The 21,639-nt window shown below is 53.9% G+C and overlaps 2 protein-coding genes across 6 annotated transcripts; one reads left to right on the top strand and one right to left on the bottom strand.

Annotated features, from left to right (window-relative positions):
• The first annotated feature begins 633 nt into the window (after positions 1–633).
• On the top strand, positions 634–15,526 carry Pcgf2 (polycomb group ring finger 2). Of its 5 annotated transcripts, XM_045158971.1 has the most exons (12): positions 764–781; positions 1,033–1,131; positions 9,203–9,355; positions 9,930–10,026; positions 10,236–10,291; positions 10,369–10,419; positions 10,632–10,740; positions 10,891–10,945; positions 11,032–11,130; positions 12,462–12,542; positions 13,971–14,052; positions 14,230–15,526. In XM_045158971.1, exons 3-12 carry the CDS (start codon positions 9,244–9,246, stop codon positions 14,340–14,342), a joined length of 855 nt encoding a protein of 284 aa, XP_045014906.1. In that variant the 5' UTR covers positions 764–781; positions 1,033–1,131; positions 9,203–9,243; the 3' UTR covers positions 14,343–15,526. The 5 variants fall into 5 exon arrangements, with proteins under 5 accessions (XP_045014904.1, XP_045014906.1, XP_004655550.1 ...); XM_045158969.1 differs by lacking the exon at positions 1,033–1,131 and having other exon boundaries at positions 634–781; positions 13,971–15,526; XM_004655493.3 differs by lacking the exon at positions 764–781 and having other exon boundaries at positions 1,027–1,131; positions 11,035–11,130; positions 13,971–15,526.
• Positions 15,527–15,687: 161 nt separating this feature from the next.
• On the bottom strand, positions 15,688–19,196 carry Cisd3 (CDGSH iron sulfur domain 3). The gene is made up of 4 exons (XM_045158966.1): positions 19,138–19,196; positions 18,773–18,808; positions 17,819–17,938; positions 15,688–16,024 (listed from the first exon to the last, which is right to left on the bottom strand). Exons 1-4 carry the CDS (start codon positions 19,186–19,188, stop codon positions 15,845–15,847), a joined length of 387 nt encoding a protein of 128 aa, XP_045014901.1. The 5' UTR covers positions 19,189–19,196; the 3' UTR covers positions 15,688–15,844.
• Between the last annotated feature and the right edge of the window lie 2,443 nt (positions 19,197–21,639).

Genomic DNA, 21,639 nt, shown 5'->3' with positions numbered 1-21,639 from the left:
CCCCTCCATCCTCCCGCTCCCACCTCCCCAGCGCCCCAACCCCCGCCGGCGGGAGGGCACGTTCTGGGTCACGGATGCAGTTAGTAATTTTAAGGCAGTGTCAGCTGGAGTGAATGAACCCCCTCCTCCCCGCACGCGTGGCTGGTGGCGCCGCGTCCCCCGCCCAAGCGCCCTTTGGTGGCGGCCGAGCCACATTTCCGCACAGTCCTCACCATCTTCCAGGCGCCCGAGCTAGACTGGGGGGGGGGGGGTCGCAGGGTCAGTAGAGGGGGCGCTTATTTTAGAGGGTGGGAGTTAGTTGCGAAGGATAACCACAGGATCGGTCCTCCAGGTTCACGGGGTGGGGGGCTGGAGGCTGCTTGGGAGAGAAGGGGGGGGGGATCTCTTCCCGGCTTGGGGAGGGGGTCCCCATGCATATAGGCAGTGGAGAGCAGCCAACGGTAGTCTCTACCCCCGCCTCCTTCTCTTTCCCTCTCTGCAAACACCCTGAAGGAATGAGGTCACGTGGGTGATTAGTGGGCGGGACCTACTCTTGTCTGGAGGAAAAAAGCCATTTTGTCTCCCCCCCACCTCCACACTCCAGCCCTCCCCTCCCCCTCCGCCCCCTCCCCTCCCCTCTCTCCCTCCCACCCCAAGCCGCTCTCACAAACTCCTTTCTTGCCGTAGGTTTCTTCCCTCCCGCCGTCCGAGCCAGCCACACGGCTGTGGGCCCCCCTCCCCTCCCTTCCCTCCCTTCCTTCCCATCCCCCCCTCCCTGAGACTGGCCGGACCCCGAAGCCAGGTAAGCAGACGCGGACTCTCGCTTGCCTTCCCTTCTCCTACCCCGTAAGCGCCTGGGGATGGCGACCGGGATCGGTCCATCCTAACCTCCCCAGACCCCCCGTGCCCGGGGGCAGCCCGAGCCCAGCCTTGCCACCAGCGTCCCCTTCCCTCCCGGCCAGCTGCTGTCCGAGCTCGCCCCGTCCGCCTTTCTTTCTCTCCCACCCCTTTCCCCCCCCCCCCCGTCTCTTTTTCCCTTTCCTTCCTTCCAAGATGGCCGAAGTGGATTCCCCCCGTCTTAACGATTTGGCGTCTCCCTCGACCACCTCCTCTTTGTGCAGCAGTCCCCTGCTTTAGACCCTGGCTCGCAAGGTAGCGAGGGGGAGGGTCTAGGCGGCCACGAGGGCTTTGGGGGCACGCGCTTGGGTGGGTCTCGGCCCCCCCCCCACCTCCACCCAGTGCCCTCGCTATAGCCGGAACAGAACCCTGGCTCGGACCGAACTGCCCCTTTTGCACCGGGCAGGGGTCGCCTCTCCCGTGGGCACTGGGGCTCCGTGGACACGCGAGGACTTTGGGCCAGAAGAAGGGGACTTGGTTTTGTGATGGTTGCGAGGCCGAAGGAGGGCGCTCTTCTTGCTGGGGGTCCCCGACTTGGGTACCTCTCCCCGAAATCCTTTTTTTTTTTTTTTTTTTTGCAGTCCCAGTGCAGGGCGCCCCGCCCCTCCCTGAACCCCCTCCGCCTTGCTCTTAACCCCCCCTTCCTAGGGCCCCACCGAAAGTTTGGCTGTAGGGAAGAAGGGAGTGGCCACTTGGTCACTGGGGTGCCCCGTTCTTTTGACCTGGACTGGGGAGGAAGCCCGGGTGGAAGATATATGGAAATTGGGGGGAGATGTTGCTTATGATTTCACTTTACCTGTGGGAGCTCTAGGGGGTCTGCTGAACTGGCCCCTCTTTCACCAAAAGGGGGGCGGGGCCCCTCCCTTCTCAGGCCTTCCCCGCAGCTAGCTCTGGAAGATCCTAGGCCTACACCCTCTTCCAGTCCCTCCTATCTCCCAGGGATATCCGAACCGGCCCCTTCCTCTCTCTCCCCCTTTGCCCTTATCTGCCCAGAATTGTTCTAATTGGCTTGAGCCCGAAGGAGGCCCCCCTGGGGTGATGGATTTAAATTTGTACAGGTGTTAGTTACCTAGAGTTTTTCCAGAGGTCTTTGTCTTTCTGAGCAACCCCCCCCCGGCCACGCCCCCCTGCTGCCTTGGTCTCTCCCTGCGCCCCTCGCTGGGGGGGGGTGGCCCTTCTGGTGGTCTCACTGTCAGCGAGCCTCCTACTGGACTTGTTGCAGTTCCTGCTGGTCCTGAAACTCTGATTTCTCCCCTCTCCTCCTCCACTCTGCTCCTAGCTAGGTCTTTTTACTTGGAGAAGGAACATAAAGCCAGCTCTGTTGCAGCTTTCTAGTGGAGAAGTCTTCCCAGGGGTTCCCCTGGCTTGAGGTTGGGGCTGGAGAACTCAGAACTGTGTTTGGAAGGAGGCAGGAGACTGTAGGATCCAGACCCTGTGTGGCTGGGTAGGGTTCAAGTTGAAGTACTGGGAGGTGAGCAGGAAGGGGAGGGCCCTTTGAGAGATCTTGGTCGACGGAGCAGTTGCCATGGGAATGGAGTGAGAGCCTGAACTGGAAGAGGTTACACGTTGTACGGGTCAGATACCTACTGCTGCCCAGAGCAGGGCTGGAAGCCGAGCTGCATTCCTTGCTGCAGACCTGGGGTTCAGAGGTTAGTGTGGGCAGCTCTGGTTTTAGGTAGGGACGTGATGGGGTGGGTGGAGATGGCTGAGCATCTGTCAGTTGGGGGCCTGGTTGGAGTCTGGCTCTGTGTGCTGTATGTGTGTCTGGCCAAGTATCTGTCTGGCATATGTGTGTGTGAGTTTATCTGGCCTTGGATGTTATGAATGTAAGAGATGGAGGGGGTGTGTCTGGCACGCTTTCTCTATGTGTGTGTGTATATGTGTGTGTGTGTGTGTGTGTGTGACAATGTGTTGCTCTCTATACTTTGGGTTTTTGGTGGTTTTGGGAGCCAAGAGATGGGTAGAGAAGGAGGAAGGCCCTTTCCCATGCTGAGGGCAGTGGGGATAGAAGAAAGTGGAGTCTTATGCCATTGCCAAGATTCAGGGGCAGTTGAGAGGTTCACAGCATTCCAGGGCAGAGCCCCATGACCCAAAATATGAATGCATTGGTGTTTGTACAGTTGGGCCCATGAAGCTGGGCACTATGGTATCTGAGAACTCATGATCCGAGTCTTAACTTTACATTCTGGCTTGCTGTGTTTTCATAGAGCCGGTTTTCCCACCGTGCTGTGGAATTACTATAAGGCAGGGATGTGTGCTGGTGGTTATGTTTGGGTCAGCCTTTCCTCCCACCCAGCAGGCCCACTTCATGGACTTCCTGTCCTTCTAGGTGACAACCCACCACTCTTCTGCCTTGCCTGTCGGTGTCCGGATGGGGTTGAGGCAGGCTGCTCACCTCCTTAGCTGAGAGGGGATCCCCCCCCCCCCGTGCCAGTATGAAGAGCTCTAGAACAGAAGGCACACTGCCACCGCTTTGCTATATGACCTTGGACAAGTCACTTCCGAGTTTTATCATCTGTACCATAAAAAGTGGGAACAAGGAGCTTTCTCAGATCCCGTCCACCTCTATTAACCAAGCTCCTGGATATGACCTTGAATGACTTCCCAAGGCCTGGAGACTTTGTAGTGAGCGGGGCTGACTGCATTTGCAGCACAGACAGGGTCACTGGGCATTGTCTGAGGCCTGCTCCTTCTACAGAAGAGAAAGAGACCATCCAGAGGAGAGAGATGGGTGTCTGTCAGCGGGAGGCAGAGAGCCTAGGGAGAGACCTGAATGGCAAGGAAGTTTAGGCTGGGTAGCTAGGTGCTGACCAATCTCCTTTCCTGCCTGGGGTCTTCCAGGCCAGCTGCTGGGGCCAAAGAGACCTGTACTGTAGCTGTAGAGGAGGAGGCGCTGTGGGCAGGTCTGTTGGTGGAGAGAGAGATGTAGTTAAGATTGGTTGGTGCTGGGCATGGTGGCGCAGGTCTTTAATCCCAACACTTGGGAGGCAGAGCTAGATCACTGTGAGTTCAAGGCCACCCTGAGACTAGTGAACTGCGAGTCAGCCTGGACTAGAGTGAGACCCTACCTTGGAAAAAAGAAAAAAAGATTGGTTTGTTAAGGGGCTGGAGAGATTGCTCAGTGGTTAAGGTGCTTGCCTGCTAAGCCTAACCACCCAGGTTTGATTCCCCAGTACACATGTAAACCAGATGCACAGAGTGGCACATGCATCTGGAGTTTGCAGTGGCCGAGAAAAAAAAGAGATTGGTCTGTTGTTAAAAGTTCCTCTCCAGGGCTGGAGAGATGGCTTAGTGGTTAAGGTGCTTGCCTGCAAAGCCGAAGGACCTCCCCACTACCCACGTAAGCCAGATGCACAAGGTGGCACATGCGCCTGGAGTTCGTTGGCAGTGACTGGAAGCCCTGGGGTGCCCGTTCTCTCCCTCTCTCTCACTCACTCATTCTACCTCTTTCTCCCAAATAAGTAAATAAAAAAATATATATTTTTAAAAAAGCTCCTCTCCAGCTCCACTGAAGCCACTTCCAGATGGCCTCAGACCCCCATTTCTGCTCCTTGGGACCTGTGTCTTTCTTTTTCTGCTCCAGGCTCTTTGCTTGTCCCAGACTGTCCTCCATGGTAGTGGATACAGAACTTATGCCTCTTCCATCCCTTGCCCACAGCGCAGCAGCCTCTGTATCTAGGGAAAACACTACCACAGGGCCCCAGGCCTGGCAGGGAAATGGGGAGGGGGTGCTCTGGGGACTCCTGAGCTACTGTTTACAGCTGCTCTTGGCACCTGCTGGCAGGGCCTGCAGGTAACCATGGCAATCAGGTAAGGAACCAATCAGTGCCTCTCCCCACCCCCAAGCCCAGAGGTGGCTTTCTGAGGCCCCTGGGGAGGGGGAGGGAGACTCTCACTGCTCCCAGGGGCAGAAGCTTTGCAGTCTACAGGGCCCCAAAAGGAGTCTGGGTGCAGCTGTAGGTCCGAATCTTCACCACTTGGGGGTGGGGGGAATGAGAGGGCTCCTGCAGGTTCTTAGGAACAAGCATCTATTTTGAAAATACAGTGAGTGTGTGAATGAGGTAGCCAAGGCATTTATGAAAGTGTGTGTGTGCACACGTGTGCACATACAGGAGAGAGATGGAGATGGGATAAGATTTACTAGCAGCCTGGACCCCTGACAGGATCGGACCCTAACGTGATATCCTTCTGGCTGTGCTTGTATGTCCTCATGTGGAGACACATCTGGACACAGACACACAGGGCGAGCGGTCACATGAAGTACCTTCGAGGCCCAGACAGCACGTAACACACAGTGGCGATTACACATGCTCAAGGAGACAGCCACTTGGAGCTCGTTTTCTCCTCTGGATGGTTGTAATAATATTTGGGCATCTTGCCAGGGACTGGGTTACTATGGAAACGACCAAACAGTAGAGTAGCCAGCAGTCTCTTCATAATTGTGAAGGGGGACCCACGCGGGGAGGGCTAGTTGAGTCCACCCTGGGGGGGAGTAATACTCCATTTCCTTCCTTGGGTCAGGCCTGCGGGCCTCTGAGGGGGTCACCTGCAGCACTGGGACCCTGAGCAGACTTGTTCTCCGCCGTGTGCCCTGCAACTTGATGTCTATCCCACATGTGGCCTTTGTGTCTGTCCTTTGTCAGTCTCTGGCCAGGTGCCCTGGGCCTCTTTCGGCTGTTTGGGTACTGGCCAGGCTCATCCTGGGGTCTCTATAGAAACTGCAGATCCCGGCTATGAATTTCTTGTCCTAGAAAACCCAATATGGTGGCTTTAGAAATCTTTCTGGAAAAGAGAGAAGGGTGCGGGTATGTTGTAAAGGAGTTCTTGGGGCTTGGCCACACTCCCAAAGCCCACCCATAGGTTTTTACTCTGAGAGAAAGGAGGGAGGTAGCCTTGGACTGACCTGGGCCCTGCCAGGGCCAACCCAGGTGCTTTGGGGAACTGGGGACAGAGAAGTTTCTTTGTCCAGCATCTAGGAGAGTCAATGGTTTGTTGATGGACAGGTGATAGGTGTTACCACGCAGGGTAGGACATGGGCTGGAGAGATGGCTCAAATGTTAAGGTGCTTGCCTGCAAAGCCTAAGGACCCAGGTTCAATTCCCCAGTATCCAAGTAAACCAGATGCATATGATGGCACATGTGTCTGGAGTTTGTTTGCAGTGGCTAGAGGCCCTGGCATGCCCATTCTCTCTCTCCCCTCTGTATGCCTTTCTCTCTCTCTCAAATATTTAAAAATTTTTAAGGGGGGCTGGAGAGATGGCTTAGCAGTGAAGCGCTTGCCTGTGAAGCGTTAAGGACCCCAGTTCAAGGCTCGGTTCCCCAGGTCCCACGTTAGCCAGATGCACGAGGGGGCGCACGCGTCTAGAGTTCATTTGCAGTGGCTGGAAGCCCTGGCTCGCCCATTCTCTCTCTCTTCCTCTATCTGTCTTTCTCTCTGTCTGTCACTCTCAAATAAATAAATTTTTAAAAAAAAGTTAAAATTTTTAAGGGGCTGCAGAGATGGCTTAGTGGTTAAGTGCTTGCCTGTGAAGCCTAAGGACCCTGGTTCAAGGCTTGATTCCCTAGGACCTATGTTAGCCAGATGCACAAGGGGGCGCATGTGTCTGGAGTTCATTTGCAGTTGCTGGAGGCCCTGGCACACCCATTCTCTCTCTCTCTTTCTCTCTCTCTGCCTCTTTCTCTCTGTCATTCTCAAATAAATAAATAAAAATGAATTAAAAAATTTCTAAAAAAATTTACAAAAATGCAGCGTGGGCCAGGCATGGTGGCACATGCCTTTAATCCCAGCACTCGGGAGGCAGAGGTAGGAGGATCGCCATGAGTTCGAGGCCACCCTGAGACTACAGAGTGAATTTCAGGTCAGCCTGGGCTAGAGTGAGACCCTACCTCAAAAAAACAAAACAGAAAAAGCAGGGTGGGATTTGGTGGGAGGGTGACTATGATCACATGAAGAATTCTGTGTGTTCATGAGAGGGAATTTCTAGACTACATGTCTGAAGGCATTTACTCAATGGGCTGGGGGTCGAAGGCACAGTGAAGGGTTTCTCACTGTGTGATAGTAGCAATCTTTATTTGTTTTTGGTTTTTCAAGGCAGGGTTTCACTCAAGCTCAGGCTGACCTGGAGTTCACTATGTAGTCTCAGGGTGGCCTCAAACTCACAGTGATCCTCCTACCTCTGCCTCCCTAGTGCGGGATTAAAGGCATGTGCCACCATGACCAGTACTGGCTAGCGATCTTTTTTTTTTTTTTTTTAAATTTTTATTGACAACTTCCATGATTGTAAATAATATCCTGTGGTGATTCTTCCTCCCTTCCTCCAATTTCCTCTTTGAGACTCCATTCTCCATCATATCCCCTCCCCCTCTCAATCAGTCTCTCTTTTATTTTGATGTCATGATCTTTTCCTCCTATTATGATGGTCTTGTGTAGGTAGTGTCAGGTACTGTGAGATCATGGATATCCAGGTCATTTTATATCTGGGAAGAGCACGTTGTAAGGAGTCCTACCTTTTCTTTGGCTTTTACATTCTTTCTGTCACCTCTTCCACAATGGACCCTGAGCCTTTGATGGTGTGATAGAGATGTTTCAGTGATGAGCACTCCTTTGTCACTTCTTCTCAGCACCATGGTGCCTTCTGAGTCATCCCAAGGTCACTGTCATCTGAAAAGAGACGCTTCTCTAACCAAAAGTGAGAATAGTGTTAATATATGGGTATGAACATTAAGAGAAGTGCTTACTGGGCAGTTTGATAAGCATAGTATATACATTTAGCCTGACAGCAGCAGACGTTACACCCCTAGGGCTCATGACTATCCCTGTTGTAGGTTTTCAGTATCAGGGATGTATTCCCTCCCATGGAGCGGGCCTTCAGTCAAATAAGAGGGTGGTTGGTTTCCCCCATAACAGATGTGCCACTATTGCACCCGTTGGCTCATTTGGCCTGGCTGGCAAAATACAAGGCTTGCAGTGTCCACTGTGGAGTATCTGCACTGGTGATTTCTCTCTCCCCCTTTGAACTGCATGCAGCGTGGCCTTTTCCAGCTCTGGTTAGCAATCTTTTTATCCAGGCTCATGAACTGCTGGTGTGTATAGTCACAGCTGGGCTGAATCTGGGGCTGGATGCTTCTATTTTGGGACAGGTAAGAACCATCCTCCGAATTCTAAGCTGGGAAGTCAGATGGTTAGCACATGGTGGGCTTCCAGTGAATTGCTTGTGTCCAGCGACTTCAGATGAGATCAGGCATGTTCCCGATGGTGTGGCCACAGGCTTCAGCAACTTTAGGGAAACAGGGTGCTCCAAGGCCTTGGGCAGGATGACAGCCAGCAGGACAGAGGATAGGGCCTGTGCTGAGTTTCCAGGGAAGTTTCTCAGGAACAATTTCTGAAGGGATCCGGAGTAACTACTCTTCCTTTCTTTTATTCTGTGATGTTTAGCTATAGGCTGTTTCTCATGGCTCCTTAGTCAGGGTTTGTATGTGTGTGTGCGTGTGTATGTGTGTGTGGTTTTTCGAAGTAGGGTCTCACTCTAGCTCAGGCTGACCTGGAATTCACTCTGTAGTCTCAGGGTGGCCTCGAACTCATGGCGATCCTCCTATCTCTGCCTCCCGAGTGCTGGGATTAAAGGCGTGTGCCACCACGCCCAGCTCTAGGAAGGTTTATTTTTATTTTTATTTATTTGCATGCAAAGAGGGATAGAAGAGAGAAAGAGAATGGGTATGCTAGGGCCTTCAGCTGCTGCAAACAAACAACAGATGCATGGGCTTTACGTGGGTACCAGGGGATTGAACCTGGGTTGTTATGCTTTGTAAGCAAATGCCTTAGCTGCTGAGCCATCTTTCCAGCCCATGAAGTGTTTTTGTTTTGTTTTGTTTTTTGAGGAAGGGTCTCACTCTAGTCCAGGCTGGCCTAGAATTCACTCTGTAGTCTCAGGGTGGCCTCAAACTCACAGCGATCCTCCTACCTCTGCCTCCCGAGTGCTGGGATTAAAGGCGTGCGCCACCATGCCCTGCTCATGAAGGTTCTTAAAGCTCTGTTGGTTTTCCATTTTCCTGCCTTCCCAATTACCTTGGAGAGTTGAGTAGTACTTCTTGTGGTCAGACTTGTCTCTTCTGCTGTTTTAGGGTTGGTGCATGGCCTTGTTTCTCAAGATTGCATGGATCCCCTGGGACCCCCTAGCGCCCAGTGAGCACTCTGGGACAGGAAGTTCCAGCCACATGCATGGTCCAGTCCCACCTTAGCAGAGGACCCAAGGCTTAAGGAGCTACGATGGCAGTATGGGAAGAGCCTGAGTGTGGCCAGGCTTCTAATGCCCCCTCCATTTCCCAGGGTGACGCTTGCCAGTGCCCCCCAGCTCCGATCCAGGCATCATGCATCGGACCACACGGATCAAAATCACAGAGCTCAACCCTCACCTCATGTGCGCCCTCTGTGGAGGGTACTTCATTGACGCCACCACCATTGTGGAGTGCTTGCATTCCTGTGAGTTGGGTACACTGTGGGGGAAGATGGGACACAGAGAATGAACAGCATTGTCTGGGTCATGGAGAGGCTGCTCCGAAGGGTCAGGGCGGAGGACAGTTCTGGGCCCAGTAGTTGATTTCCGGGACAACTGGAATCTCTGGGCTTAAGTTTGACTCCTTGAGAGCGATGCTTGTTTGTACTGACAGGTTGATTGCAAGATAGCCAGGATTATCAAAGTGCCTTAGCAGTCTCGCTCAGATGAGCCCCGACACTTGGAGCGCACCTTGTATGTTGGAGGGAACACCACGCTGTCTCTCATGTAGCCACAGGGTCTGTCCTCCCCCAAGGAAGAAGGGCAGTGGGCAAAATGTGTGAAAGGCACATTACTGTGTTGGGCCTATGAGAAGGCCTGCAGCAGCAGGGCCACGGTAGAGAAGGCGGTCCTGTCTATGGCCATACTGCCCTGAGCATGCCTGATCTTGGAAGCTAAGCAGGGTTGGGCCTGGTTAGTGCTTGGATGGGAGAAGGGGTACCTGAATGTGATCAGAAAAGGGCTCTAACTTTTCTTCTTCCTCTCCATCCACGCCCCAAGTCTGCAAAACTTGCATCGTGCGCTACCTGGAGACCAACAAATACTGTCCCATGTGTGACGTGCAGGTCCATAAAACCCGACCACTGCTGAGCATCAGGTAGGTGTGAGGGCTTTGTCGTCGGTTCCCTCAGTCCGAGCTCCAGAAGGCATCTAGCTTAACATAAGCTAAGAAGCATAGTAGAGGGGCAGTGACCAGATCGGGGATCTCCATGCCAGGGTGCTGGGTCTGAGGGGTGGGAAGGTGGTCCCTGGCTGGAGAGACAAGGGTACCGTGACTGCTGACGCATTCCTGTGCATCTTTCATAGATCTGACAAAACCCTCCAAGACATTGTCTACAAGTTGGTACCTGGGCTCTTTAAAGGTATCTGTGTTCTTCGCGTCCTGTCCGCCACCCCCATTTCCAGCTGTTGCCCTCCCTCACCTGCTTCCTTTCTCCAGATGAGATGAAACGGCGACGGGACTTTTATGCAGCATACCCCTTGACAGAGGGTGAGTGTGTTTGCATGCACTTAGGTCTATGCCAGTGCCTAGGACCATTCCCACCATGAGGGCCAGGTATGCCAGGCTGCCATCCTCATAAGAGATTGCAGCCCAGAGTGGGGTGGGGCTCCCCCTGAGCTACATAAACCCCCACCACCGGGTCCTTGGGCAGGGCTTCTCTGTCCCATCATCAGCCAACCTTTCTGAGTTTCCTTCTGCAGTCCCCAACGGCTCCAATGAGGACCGCGGGGAGGTCCTGGAGCAGGACAAGGGGGCTCTTGGGGATGATGAGATCGTCAGCCTCTCCATCGAGTTCTACGAAGGAGGCAGGCAAGTTTAAGTTCAGCCTGGGTTTGGCCCCTTGGGGACGTCTAGGCTGAACCACTCAATTCTCTACCCTGGGAGCCCACAAGACATGTGCATTCAGGGGTCCCGCCTGCCAGGGTCTCTCGAGCTTTCTTCTTTCTTTCTCCCCTCTAGGGACCGGGAAGAGAAGAAGGGCCTTCTGGAGAATGGAGATGGGGACAAGGAGAAGGTGAGTCCAAGGCTTGTCTAGGAATGGGTCGTGGGCTGAAGAGGGAGACCTGAGGCGGAATCCCTCATGGGAGCCTCTTCCCCTAGCAGACCGGGGTGCGCTTCCTGAGGTGCCCAGCAGCCATGACCGTCATGCACCTTGCCAAGTTTCTCCGCAACAAAATGGATGTGCCCAGCAAGTACAAGGTGAGAGTCTGGGCTTCTTTAAACATTTTGGGCCTGTGGATATATCTGGCAGTTGGTGCCCCAGCCATTGCTCAGGCCAGGATAGGTGCCACCCAGGCCTAGCCTGGTTATGTAACTGGACCTGAGAGGAAGATAGCTGAATCCAAAAGATTAGATTAATTTGTGTCTTTTGAAGTCAGTGTGTGAGAGGCTTGAGACAGAAGTATGTGTAAAAATGGGCCGGGCATGGTGGCACATGCCTTTAATCCCAGCACTCTGGGAGGCAGAAGTAGAAGGATTGCTGTGAGTTTGAGGCCACCCTGAGACTACATAGTGAATTCTTCCAGGACAGCCTGGGCTACAGCAAGACCTTACTTTGAAAAATAAAATAAAAAATGGTAGCCTTACATTAGTAACACCATGTTAAAAATAAATCAACAAGGGCTGGAGAGATGGTTTAGTGGTTAAGGTGCGTACCTGTGAAGGCTAAGGACCTAGGTTTGATTCTCCAGGTCCCACGTAAGCCAGATGCACAAAGTGGCACATGTGTCTGGAGTTCGTTTACAGTGACTAGAGGTCTCTCCCTCCCTCTGTCTCTAATAAATAAATCAATAAAAGTAATTCTTCAAGAAAGTATAAAATAAGAACCGGGCATGGTGGTGCACTCAGAGGCAGAGGGGGGAGGATTGCCTTGAATTCGAGGCCACCCTGAAACTGTATAGCGAGTTCCAGGTCAGCCTGGGCCAGAGTGACCCTACCTCGAAAAAAAACAAAAACCAACAACAAAAATATATATAAAATAAATAACAATTCAGCACCCCAAAAAAAGGTAGCCTTCGCAGGAGGACTAAGGGGCCCTAGGACATGGCTTCTCTAATAACTCTCTGGTGCTGCCCATATGAAGGAAGGTTCATGGACCCCTCAGGCCACACTTGGGATAGAGAGAAGATAGACTGCGTTACAGCTTCGAGCCAGTGTTTACAGGTTAAGTCATAATGTCTATAGCCAAGCTTTGGAGGCATGGTGTCTGTGTTCCCTGGTGATTCCCCTGGATGCCAGGGTGATAGTCAGTGCCCAGCAGGTCCTCCCAGCTTTGCTAACTTTCTAGGTCTGTAGGGACCTCGACAGCTCAGGGGTAGCTGGGGCCAAGGTCTCTTCCCACCTGCTGGTCAGGTATTATGTTGGGGCAACTCTGAAAGGGAAATCACATCCACAGTGATGAGAGGTCTCCTGCAATGTACCCCTCACTCCATCACCGATCTCCAGCCCCCAAGATTCCCACCCTGGGTAGGCAGAGGCCTGCAGTTGGTCAGGCCCTAAGGTAGCCTCTTCCTCCCTGGCCTCCCCCGCAGGTGGAAGTTCTCTATGAGGATGAGCCGCTGAAGGAATACTACACCCTCATGGACATTGCCTACATCTACCCCTGGCGGCGGGTGAGTCTGCGTGAGCTGCCCGGTGCAGGGGCCTCCATGCGGGAGGCAGTGCTGGCAGGGCCTGGCCTTGCTCAGTGGCTGCAGTGACACGGATCACCCTTGGTCTCAACAGCTCACCCTTTGGGCTGGAGAGATGGCTTAGCTGGAAAGGCTTGCAAAAGCCAAAGGACCTAGGTTCCATTCCCCAGGACCTACGTAAGCCAGATGCAAAAGGTGGTGCATGGGACTAGAGTTCATTTGTAGGGGCTGGAGGCCCTGGAGCGCCCATTTTCTAACCCTCCCCCCTTCAAAAAAAAAAAAAAAAAAGATCATCTCTTGTCCCAGGAGCTGGGCCTGGCCCAGGTGGCCTACCATGCTAAATCAGCTTTGGGTCATCTCTTTTTTTTTTGGGGGGGGGGGGACTTTTCAAGGTAGGGTCTTTTTTTGTTTTTGTTTTGTTTTGTTGAGGTAGAGTCACTCTAGCCCAGGCTGATATGGAATTCACTATGTAGTCTCAGGGTGGCCTCAAACTCATGGCGATCCTCCTACCCCTGCCTCCCGAGTGCCGGGCATGCGCCATGATGCCCAACTTTTTTTTTATTTTTATTTATTTGAGAGTGACAGAGAAAGAGGCAGAGAGCAAGAAAGAGAATGGGCGCGCCAGGGCCTCCAGCCACTGCAAACGAACTCCAGACGCGTGCGCCCCCTTGTGCATCTGGTTAACATGGGTCCTGGGGAATTGAGCCACGAACCAGGGTCCTTAGGCTTCACAGGCAAGCGCTTAACCGCTAAGCCATATCTCCAGTCCCCCCCCTTTTTTTTTTTAAATGAGAAAGAGAATTGTCCTGCCAGGGCCTGTAGCCACTGCATTCAAACTCGATGCATGCGCCACCTTGTGTGCATGGGCAATCTTGCATGCTTGTGTCACCCTGTGCATCTGGTTAACACTGGGTTGGGAGAGCGGAACATGGGTCCTTAGGCTCCACAGGCAACCTCTTTAACCACTAAGCTCTCTCTCCAGGCTAGGTCATCTCTTTTTGTTGTTTTGAGATAATCTCCCCCTCACTGGCCTGGAAATTACTATGTAGTATGGGTTAGCTTTCCCAGTGCTGAGGCCTGCCCACCATGCCCATCCCCTTGGGTCATCTCTGATGACCTCCCCCACTGAGGGAGGGAAGGGCTCCTGCGGTTATTACGACTCATATTTGGGGTGAGTAGGGATAGCTGCAGAGGTCTAAGTTGTACTTTCTACATTGTTACCTTCTCCCCTTCTTCTCTCCACTTCTTACCTTTCCTAGTCCTTCTGTCTGGCCATCTGTCTCTTTGCTCTGCCTGGCCTCTTCTCTAGGTCTGCCCTTTGGTCTTTGGGGGATGGGTTGCAGGCTAGCCCCCAGGTTGGTCTCTGCTGACACCCTGACCCACTGACTGGCTTCTTCCCTCTCACCACAGAATGGCCCTCTTCCACTCAAGTACCGTGTCCAGCCAGCCTGCAAGCGACTCACTCTACCCACCGTGCCCACCCCTTCTGAAGGTACCAATACCAGTGGGGCATCTGAGTGTGAGTCAGTCAGCGACAAGGCTCCCAGCCCTGCCACCCTGCCAGCCACCTCCTCCTCCCTGCCCAGCCCTGCGACTCCCTCCCATGGCTCTCCCAGTTCTCATGGCCCCCCAGCCACCCACCCTACCTCCCCAACTGCACCTTCAACAGCCAGTGGGGCCACCACAGCCGCCAACGGGGGCACCTCGAACTGCCTGCAGACGCCGTCTTCCACCAGCAGGGGGCGCAAGATGACTGTCAACGGAGCTCCTTGCCCCCCTTAACTTGAGGAAAGGGCTCTCCCTCTGCAGCCACCTCTCCAAGCCCCCCTCCCAATTTTTCTGGGCCCCTTTTTCCACCTCTTCGATTTTCCCCAGTTCCTCCCATCTTAGGGGTGGGAGGTGGGTTTTATAAATAAATCTATATATATGTACATAGGAAAAACCAAATATACATACTTATTTTCTATGGACCAACCAGATTAATTTAAATGCCGCAGGAAACAAACTGTGTGTGTGTATGTGTGTGTGTGGGGGGTGTTCATTTTAGGGGGTCTTGTGTAATTTGCTCTGCTCCTTTTGGGGGTGCCTGGAGGTGATCTCCAGAGGTCCCTGGGTTCTATTTCCCAAGACAGACATTGGGGCCCCAAAGACCCCAAAGTTTCAGAAACAGCACTAGCTGGCTGGGTGTGGGTTCTACCATTTTTCTAACCATCTGGGCTGCTCCCTGCCACTGCCCAGCTCCCCCCCCCCCCACAATTGTTGAATGTCCAGAGAATTGCTAAGACAGTGCCTTTTACAAGTGCGGTTTGTCCCCTGGCTCTGAGGAGCACAAGTGGCAATGGAGAAGGCATCTCCCTTGGCCCCTCGGACAGTGGAAACTTTGTGCAAAGTGTAGACAGATAGTTCTGCCCCCCCTCCCCCCGTGTGTGGCCTTTGCATCATATATCTTGTGGGAGAGAAGATTCGGGCAGTGGCAGGACCCAGCCCTCGAAAGTCCACGTGTGACTCTGGCATTGCGACTGCTTCACCCTTGGTGCCCTGTTCTGGCCCAGGAACCCTCACTAGCAAGACTGGAGGTGGAACTCACTGGGGCCTAGAGAAGAGGGGTAGGAGTAGATCACCTCAGACGAGCACAGATCCCAGTTCTGCCAAAGGCCCACAGCCCTCCAGCCCCCTCCCTCCCCCAAGCTGAGGCTGAGCCAGGACAGAACAGAGGCATCAAGAAGCACAAGAAAATGAAGTGTGAGCTGGCCACCTGAGAGGTCAGCAGACTACCCATGAGGGGCTGACCCCTGCCCACCTGGTTTTCCTCATGTACACAGATCTGGGAGCAAGTGAAGGAGGCTGGGCTATCAGCCCAGGTGTGGGGTGAGGACTCCCTGTGGTCCTGAGTCTGAGGTCCTTTGTACCCTCCTGCCCTGGGTCATTTGTATCTCTTGGCTTTGTAATAAATGCTGCGTACTCTCTGGAGCCTGTGGTTCTTCAGGGCAGAGGGAAGGGAAGCAGGGGCGCTCTAGCCTCACCCTGCCCATTGTTTCTACCTTGGGAACCCAAAGGGAGTGGATGTGAACTGCCCTCCGTTGGCCTGCCAAACCACCCTCAGCCCCCACAGGTTAAGCTAGCAGGAAAAGAGCGGGCATAACTGTTTAATGTTGAACGAAAGAGCCTGCTCCAGCTACCTGAGTGGGCAGTACAGGAGATGGAGAGCAGTTTCTTCACAGGAACCACGGTCTAGGTGCTGCTGTCCTGGGGTCAGCACCGCTGGCCAGAAACCTGGAGCCACCTCAGAGTGGGGAGCCCACTTCGGTCTTTTGCACTTGCTCACTTCTGTGGGTGCCATCACAGTATGGGGGCTTCTGGGTGGCTTTGCAGGTACAAAGGGCCACTACACGAGTCTCCCTGGCCTTGAACTTGAGCGGGAACAGGCCAGTGCGCTGGAAAAGGTGGGAGCCATCACAGAAGGGCTGGTGGGGGAGAGAGAGAGGAGTCAGGCCTGTCTTTACCTGTTGGGGATCAGGGCGCAGGCTCCTAGGCAAGAAGGTGGGGCTCATCTGCCCCACCCAGGATCACAGTGCAGCTGTTCTGAGGAAGGAAGTAACAGTCACATGTTCTGCCTGTAGCAAGATACAGTGTCATGAATGTTCTGAATGTGCAGGACCCAGAAGAAAAGAGCATGTGAATAGGACCAGGCCTCGGGGCAATGTCAATACCAAGGGGTTGGTTTTGTATTGTTTCTGAGATTGAGTCTCGTGGATCCCAGGCTGGCCTCAAACTTTTTGTGTATGACTTTGAATTTCGAATGTGCCTGTCTGGCTTATATGACATGAGGGAATTGAACTCAGGGCCTCATGCATGGTAGGCAAGCACTCTATCAACTGAGCTACATTTCCAGATTTGTGTTGCTGGGGGATCTTACTTTTTTGGGGGCCCATTGTGTATAAATGTGTGTTGGGTGCCTTACTCAACACTGAACTCAAAGCCATCCTCCCTAGTCCTGGGATTAAAGGCATGAGCCACCATGCTTTTGAGAGCGACAGAAAGAGAGGCAGATAGAGAGAATGAATGTGCCAGGGCCTCCAGCCACTGCAAACGAACTCCAGACGCGTGCGCCCCCTTGTGCATCTGGCTAACGTGGGTCCTGGGGAATTGAGCCTCAAGCTGGGGTCCTTAGGCATCACAGGCAAGCACTTAACCGCTAAGCCATCTCTCCAGCCCCATCTTTTACTTTTTGAACCAGTCTCACTGAACCCAGGGCTCACTGATTGGCCTAGACTAGCTAGCCAGCAAGACCCAGGAATCCTTTCTCCACCTCTCCTAAGTGCTGGGACTACGGGCTGGCACCACGCCCAGCATTTTATTTTATGTGGGTGCTGGGGTCCAAACTCGGGTACTGATGCTGAGTGCAGCAAGTACTATGCCCGTTGAGCCATCTCCTTGATTTTCAGTCACGGTATCCTTACTGGTTCATGAAATTAATTTCCCAGGGTGGGAAAGGGTTTGGCATCCCCATATATAACTTGGCTAGCAGGAGCAGAAAGTATGTGTCTTGTCCCCAGGAGTTCAAGCAGAGACTGAATGATGGCGACAGGAGCAGGCCTTGATGGGAAGGGACTGAGCGGAAAGAAAAAAGTGCAAGTAAAAGCTAGTGCGGCCTCACCCTCTAGAAGACCTGCTGGAAGACCAGAGCAATTCCATGTTAAAGTGTGCCTCGGGGCATGGCTGCTAATGTGCACAAAGCTTGAAGGAGCAAGAGTTCTAAACTAGCACCATGGGCAAGGTCCCTGCTAGGATGCAAGGGTCCTGGGCAGCTAGAAGAAGGGACTGGGAGACAACCTGAGAAGGCAAAAGATAACAGGCAATTGGGAAAGTTGTGTCCAAAGTGGAAGGGGAGATAAGAAGCGTTAGGAGACCAGCCCAGGGGAAGACGCAGAATCTTCCCAGTGGTGGGGTCTAAAGCCTGGAACCTCAGCCCAGGTGCTTCTTGGAGGAGACAGGGAGACAAGCCAGCCCTCTGTTCCCTGGAGCTGGGGCCCAGGAATCACCTGGAGGCGAGGAGGAGAGACTGCACACCAGCCAGTGGCGGCCCTGGTGGGTAGCTAAACTGATGCCTCCTGCTTCAAGCGGCCTGTGCAGACAAGCCAGCTCGCGGCCACCTCCACTCAGCACTGGCTGTCCCTCAAGTACACGTAGGAAGAGGACGAAGATCCTGTCTTCAACCAGGGGTTGTCATATCTATGGGAAGGTGACAGGAGTCTCACCTGCTTCTTGCTGCGGCCACACACACACCACCTGTAGGTTTTACCAGCCACTAGTTCCACCTTGATGGGCGTTTTCAGGGCTACCACGGGCTTGGCTGGGTTTTTGAAGATCCATCGGGCCTGTGGTCAGGGAAGATGAGGGGAGGCTCAGGGTCAGCACAAGCCCTTGTGCTGGAAGTGCCTTCCTTCCTGGAGCCTTGCTCAGTTTTCCACGTGCCCAAGTGGAAAAGCTTTCTGTGAGACACTGATCTGATGTCAGTAAGTATATTCTCACCTTCCAAGACACTGTAAGGACCCGACTCACAGATTGAGAAGGGATTTAAATATATATATATAATTTACTTATTTTACTTGAGAGAGACAGAAGAGGGAGAGAATGGGTGCACCAGGGCCTGTAGCCACAGCATGGAACTCCAGTTGCATGTGCCACCTTATGCATCTAGTTTAACGTGGGTCCCGGGGAATCCAGCCTTGGTCCTTCGGCTTTGCAGGCAAAGCACCTTAATCACTAAGCCATCTCCAGATCTATTTTAATTTCGGTACCTGAGAGAAAGCGAGTGTAGGCAAGCCAGGGCCTTCTGCCACTGCAAACAAACTCCAGGCGCATGTGTCACTTTGTTCATCTTGCTCTATATGGCTGCTGTCAGGCTTTTCAACCAAGTGCCTTTAGCTTGCTGAGCCACCTCTCCAGCCCAGAAGGGATTTTAAAGCCACGCAGGCATTCAGGTTTCAGAGTTCAGCTGCCTTCCCTCAATGTCCGCTCCCTAAACTAGGAGGCAGGGCTGTCACACTTGGGGCTGGGCTTATCAGGCAGGCAATCTTGGGCTGTTTGGGATCAAGGTTCTCTGCCCCACGCCCTGTGGTCCACCCCCCCCCCCTTCCTAGAGCCCTGGAAGCTGGGAGCAGGGGTCCCTTTCATTCCATAAGTCAAGTCCCCAGCGGAGGGGTACTTACTAGCCAGGAGGAGATGTCCCGCCTCTGGCACAGCTTCTGCGAGGCGCACAGGCAGACGGGGTTTGGAAATAGGAAAAAATAAAATCAGCGGGGAGGGGAGGACGCCGGCAGCTCATCTGGGAAGGAAGGGATCCCGGGGCACGGAGTCGTGGGAGAGGCAAGAGGGTTAGAAAAAGGGTCACGGGCTTAGAGGCCAGGCTGGGGGACCCCCCTCGGCGCTCGCTCAGGACAGAGGGCTGCGCGTAGGTGATGCCGAGAGGCGAGCAGCGACCCTGGGGGCGGGGCGGGGCCCGGGGGCCCGGGGAGGAGCCGAGCGGCCGCCCGCCCGCCCGGGGGTCTTCGGCCGGGGAAACGGGGAGGCTCACCCGGGCGCCGCTCAGGACCGCCACCCGCAGGCCGGTCCCCACGCCGCGCATGGCCGCCGCGCGCCGCGTCCGAGCCGCTGTCCTCTCCGCCCCGCCCTCCGCCCGCCCCGGAAGACGCCGCCCGGCTCGGGGTGGACCGCGCGAGCCCGCCGGCCAGCAGGTGCCGCCCACAGCGCCGCGGCTGCCCGGGATGCGCGGCGAGCCCGCCCGCGCCCTCTTGGCTCAGCGGAACGAGTGTGTGGACACCGGGTGGAGCAGCGCCCGTGCGAATGGGGACCTCCGCCCCTCGCGGCGCACTGCAGTGTGGGGACCCCCCCCCCCCCGCGGCCCGGGTGTCTGCATCCGCACCAAGCATCCTGGCCGATTCGAGTCTGTGCACAACTCGTCCTTGGGTCACGTCCTTACTCCCCCCTTTTCAAAGAAGCCACACAAAACAGGGTCTCTTTGGATTTTCTTTTCGTATTAAAACATTCTTTTATTAAAAGAACAAGTGCTGTTTACGAACTGCCCTTCGTACAAATAACATCCGTTATACAAAGATACAGGATCCGGGTTATGCACAATTCCAGGCTTGGAGGTGGCAGGGGACAATGCCTTTTGGGCTGAGGATACAAAGGTATTTAGAAAAAATGGGAGGGGGGAAAAATAGGCCCTGGGTTTGCAATCTGTGGCTTCCCCTCCCGGCTCCCCTAGGAAGGGTAGGCTACATGGAAACAGGCGGGATAGAAGCTGGGAGCCAGGTTCGTATCTCCAGTCCTAACACCCAAGTCCCAAGTTGGACTGGAGAAAGTGAACAAAGGAAAATGAGGGCACCCATTCCCAACTTTTCAGTAGATCAAGACGAAGTGGTCTGGTGGTAACTAGACATTCATGGCAACTGGCCCCGCCCTCCCCCACATGCCCAGTTTAAGTTACTTCCATTCCCACTAGGCATCTTCCCTCGAGAAAGTAAGTCAGGATCAGAACTGGGAGCTAGCTGTCACTCCCCTTGGCTCACTACATACCTAGGACAATGCTGAAAGCTGGGGGCCGGGGGGTGGGGGTGAGTGGGGAAGCCTGTGTCTTTGAAAACCTGTCTGCACATCCTTCTTGGGGAATTGTATTAGTTACCACTACTTAGAGCCAGCTCCTAGCTCGGGCTCCCCTCATTTGTCTTAGGACTTTTCTACGAGTCTGGGTGGGCACTCCCTAGGTCTCAAATAGGAAAGGGCAGCCTCAAGGCCGTCACCTAGGGGCAGCAGTACACCCAGGAGCCTGAGGAAAAACCCATGAGGATTGGGGCATGACTCGTTTTTTGACAGGTAACCTTAACCCTTAAAGTGTCATTGTCTAATGGGAGAGGATTCGTCAGCCTGAAGCTAGAACAGTCAGTGCTACATAGACAGGCTGGGCACAGCCCTCCACTCACACCACACAATCACACACAAAGGGACTGGACTGCGTGCCAGCCGCTCAGAGGTCATCCACTGGGGCTACAATGCTGTGGACCGGGAGGCCAGGTCCTGAGGCTGGTCCCGCTCTGCCCTTAGCACCTGCCCCTCCTAGTCTTGGAGCTGTCACCTATGAGGAAGCCAGGAGCCTGCTCTGCAGAGCCGCTAAAGACGGATGCCTCCAAGCTGTGACCCCTTAGCAGGTACAGGCTCAGCAAACACACACTCACTCATGTCCCCTCCTGAGGGTGGTGACACATCCACTCATGCGTTTTCAAACTCTGCTTCCGTTCTGCTAACCACATCCTTCCCCTCCCCCAGATGGAAGGTGCCACAAATCTGCACCCTTTCCCACCCTCCATCCAGGTTCATTCTCAATACAAATGGACTGAAGTGTGAGTGCAAGGGTTATGAGGTCATTGTGGCCATCCTCCTGCCTTGGCATCCTACTCCCTCCTGAGGACCTTCTTGGCTTTCCTGAAGCAGCACCCCCCCACCCCAGAAGTATTTCACTCATGGCCCAGGGCTGGGAGCAGCGCCGATCCCTGCCTAGTCCAAGACCCTTCACAGATGGAACCTTGCTCCTAGCCAGGGCACCCCAGCCTGGAGAATGGAAAGGACTTGGAAAAGGTGGACAGCAGAGTGCCAGACATCAAGGGGACTGGCTGGGCCGGAGGACAGAGCTGTGCTGAGGAGCTTGGGTTCCATTTCGCTGAGCGGGCTCCACTCCACACAGCAGCCTGGCGAGAGGCCCTTCCCCGTCATTAGAAGCCACTAGGTTCTGAGCAGGCAGCCTCAGGCAAGGGTGTGGGTGTGGATGAGCCACTCTGCTAAGAATCTGAAGGTTATTTTGCTTTTCAGTGGCTTGGGGGCAGGGAGTTAAAGAGCTTAATAGATGGAGATGAATTAAAATGCTGAGTTCTAGCATGTCTTTCCAATACTTAGCATTAACCCAAAAAATAATATAAAATAAAAATGAGTACTTCTGAGGTCATCACAACTGTGCCCCAAGCCCTTGCAAGTGCCTAAGAATTTGCTTGGGAAGATTCCCACCCATCCTGCCCATTATTAG

This window comes from Jaculus jaculus, chromosome 9 (assembly GCF_020740685.1).
Source record: "Jaculus jaculus isolate mJacJac1 chromosome 9, mJacJac1.mat.Y.cur, whole genome shotgun sequence".
Taxonomy (NCBI): Eukaryota; Metazoa; Chordata; class Mammalia; order Rodentia; family Dipodidae; genus Jaculus; species Jaculus jaculus.
This window is presented reverse-complemented; position numbering and strand designations above follow the sequence as displayed.

Bases quoted from the DNA above. Each gene is read 5' to 3' on its own strand.
- Pcgf2 (XM_045158969.1), top strand. From the start codon at position 9,244: ATGCATCGGACCACACGGATCAAAATCACAGAGCTCAACCCTCACCTC. The intron at 10,420-10,631 runs GTGAGTGTGTTT...TTCCTTCTGCAG, and splicing joins AGCATACCCCTTGACAGAGG to TCCCCAACGGCTCCAATGAG. The intron at 11,131-12,461 runs GTGAGAGTCTGG...CCTCCCCCGCAG, and splicing joins ATGTGCCCAGCAAGTACAAG to GTGGAAGTTCTCTATGAGGA.
- Cisd3 (XM_045158966.1), bottom strand. From the start codon at position 19,188: ATGCGCGGCGTGGGGACCGGCCTGCGGGTGGCGGTCCTGAGCGGCGCC. The intron at 18,809-19,137 runs GTGAGCCTCCCC...TGCGCCTCGCAG, and splicing joins CGGTCCTGAGCGGCGCCCGG to AAGCTGTGCCAGAGGCGGGA. The intron at 17,939-18,772 runs GTAAGTACCCCT...CCCTGACCACAG, and splicing joins GGGACATCTCCTCCTGGCTA to GCCCGATGGATCTTCAAAAA.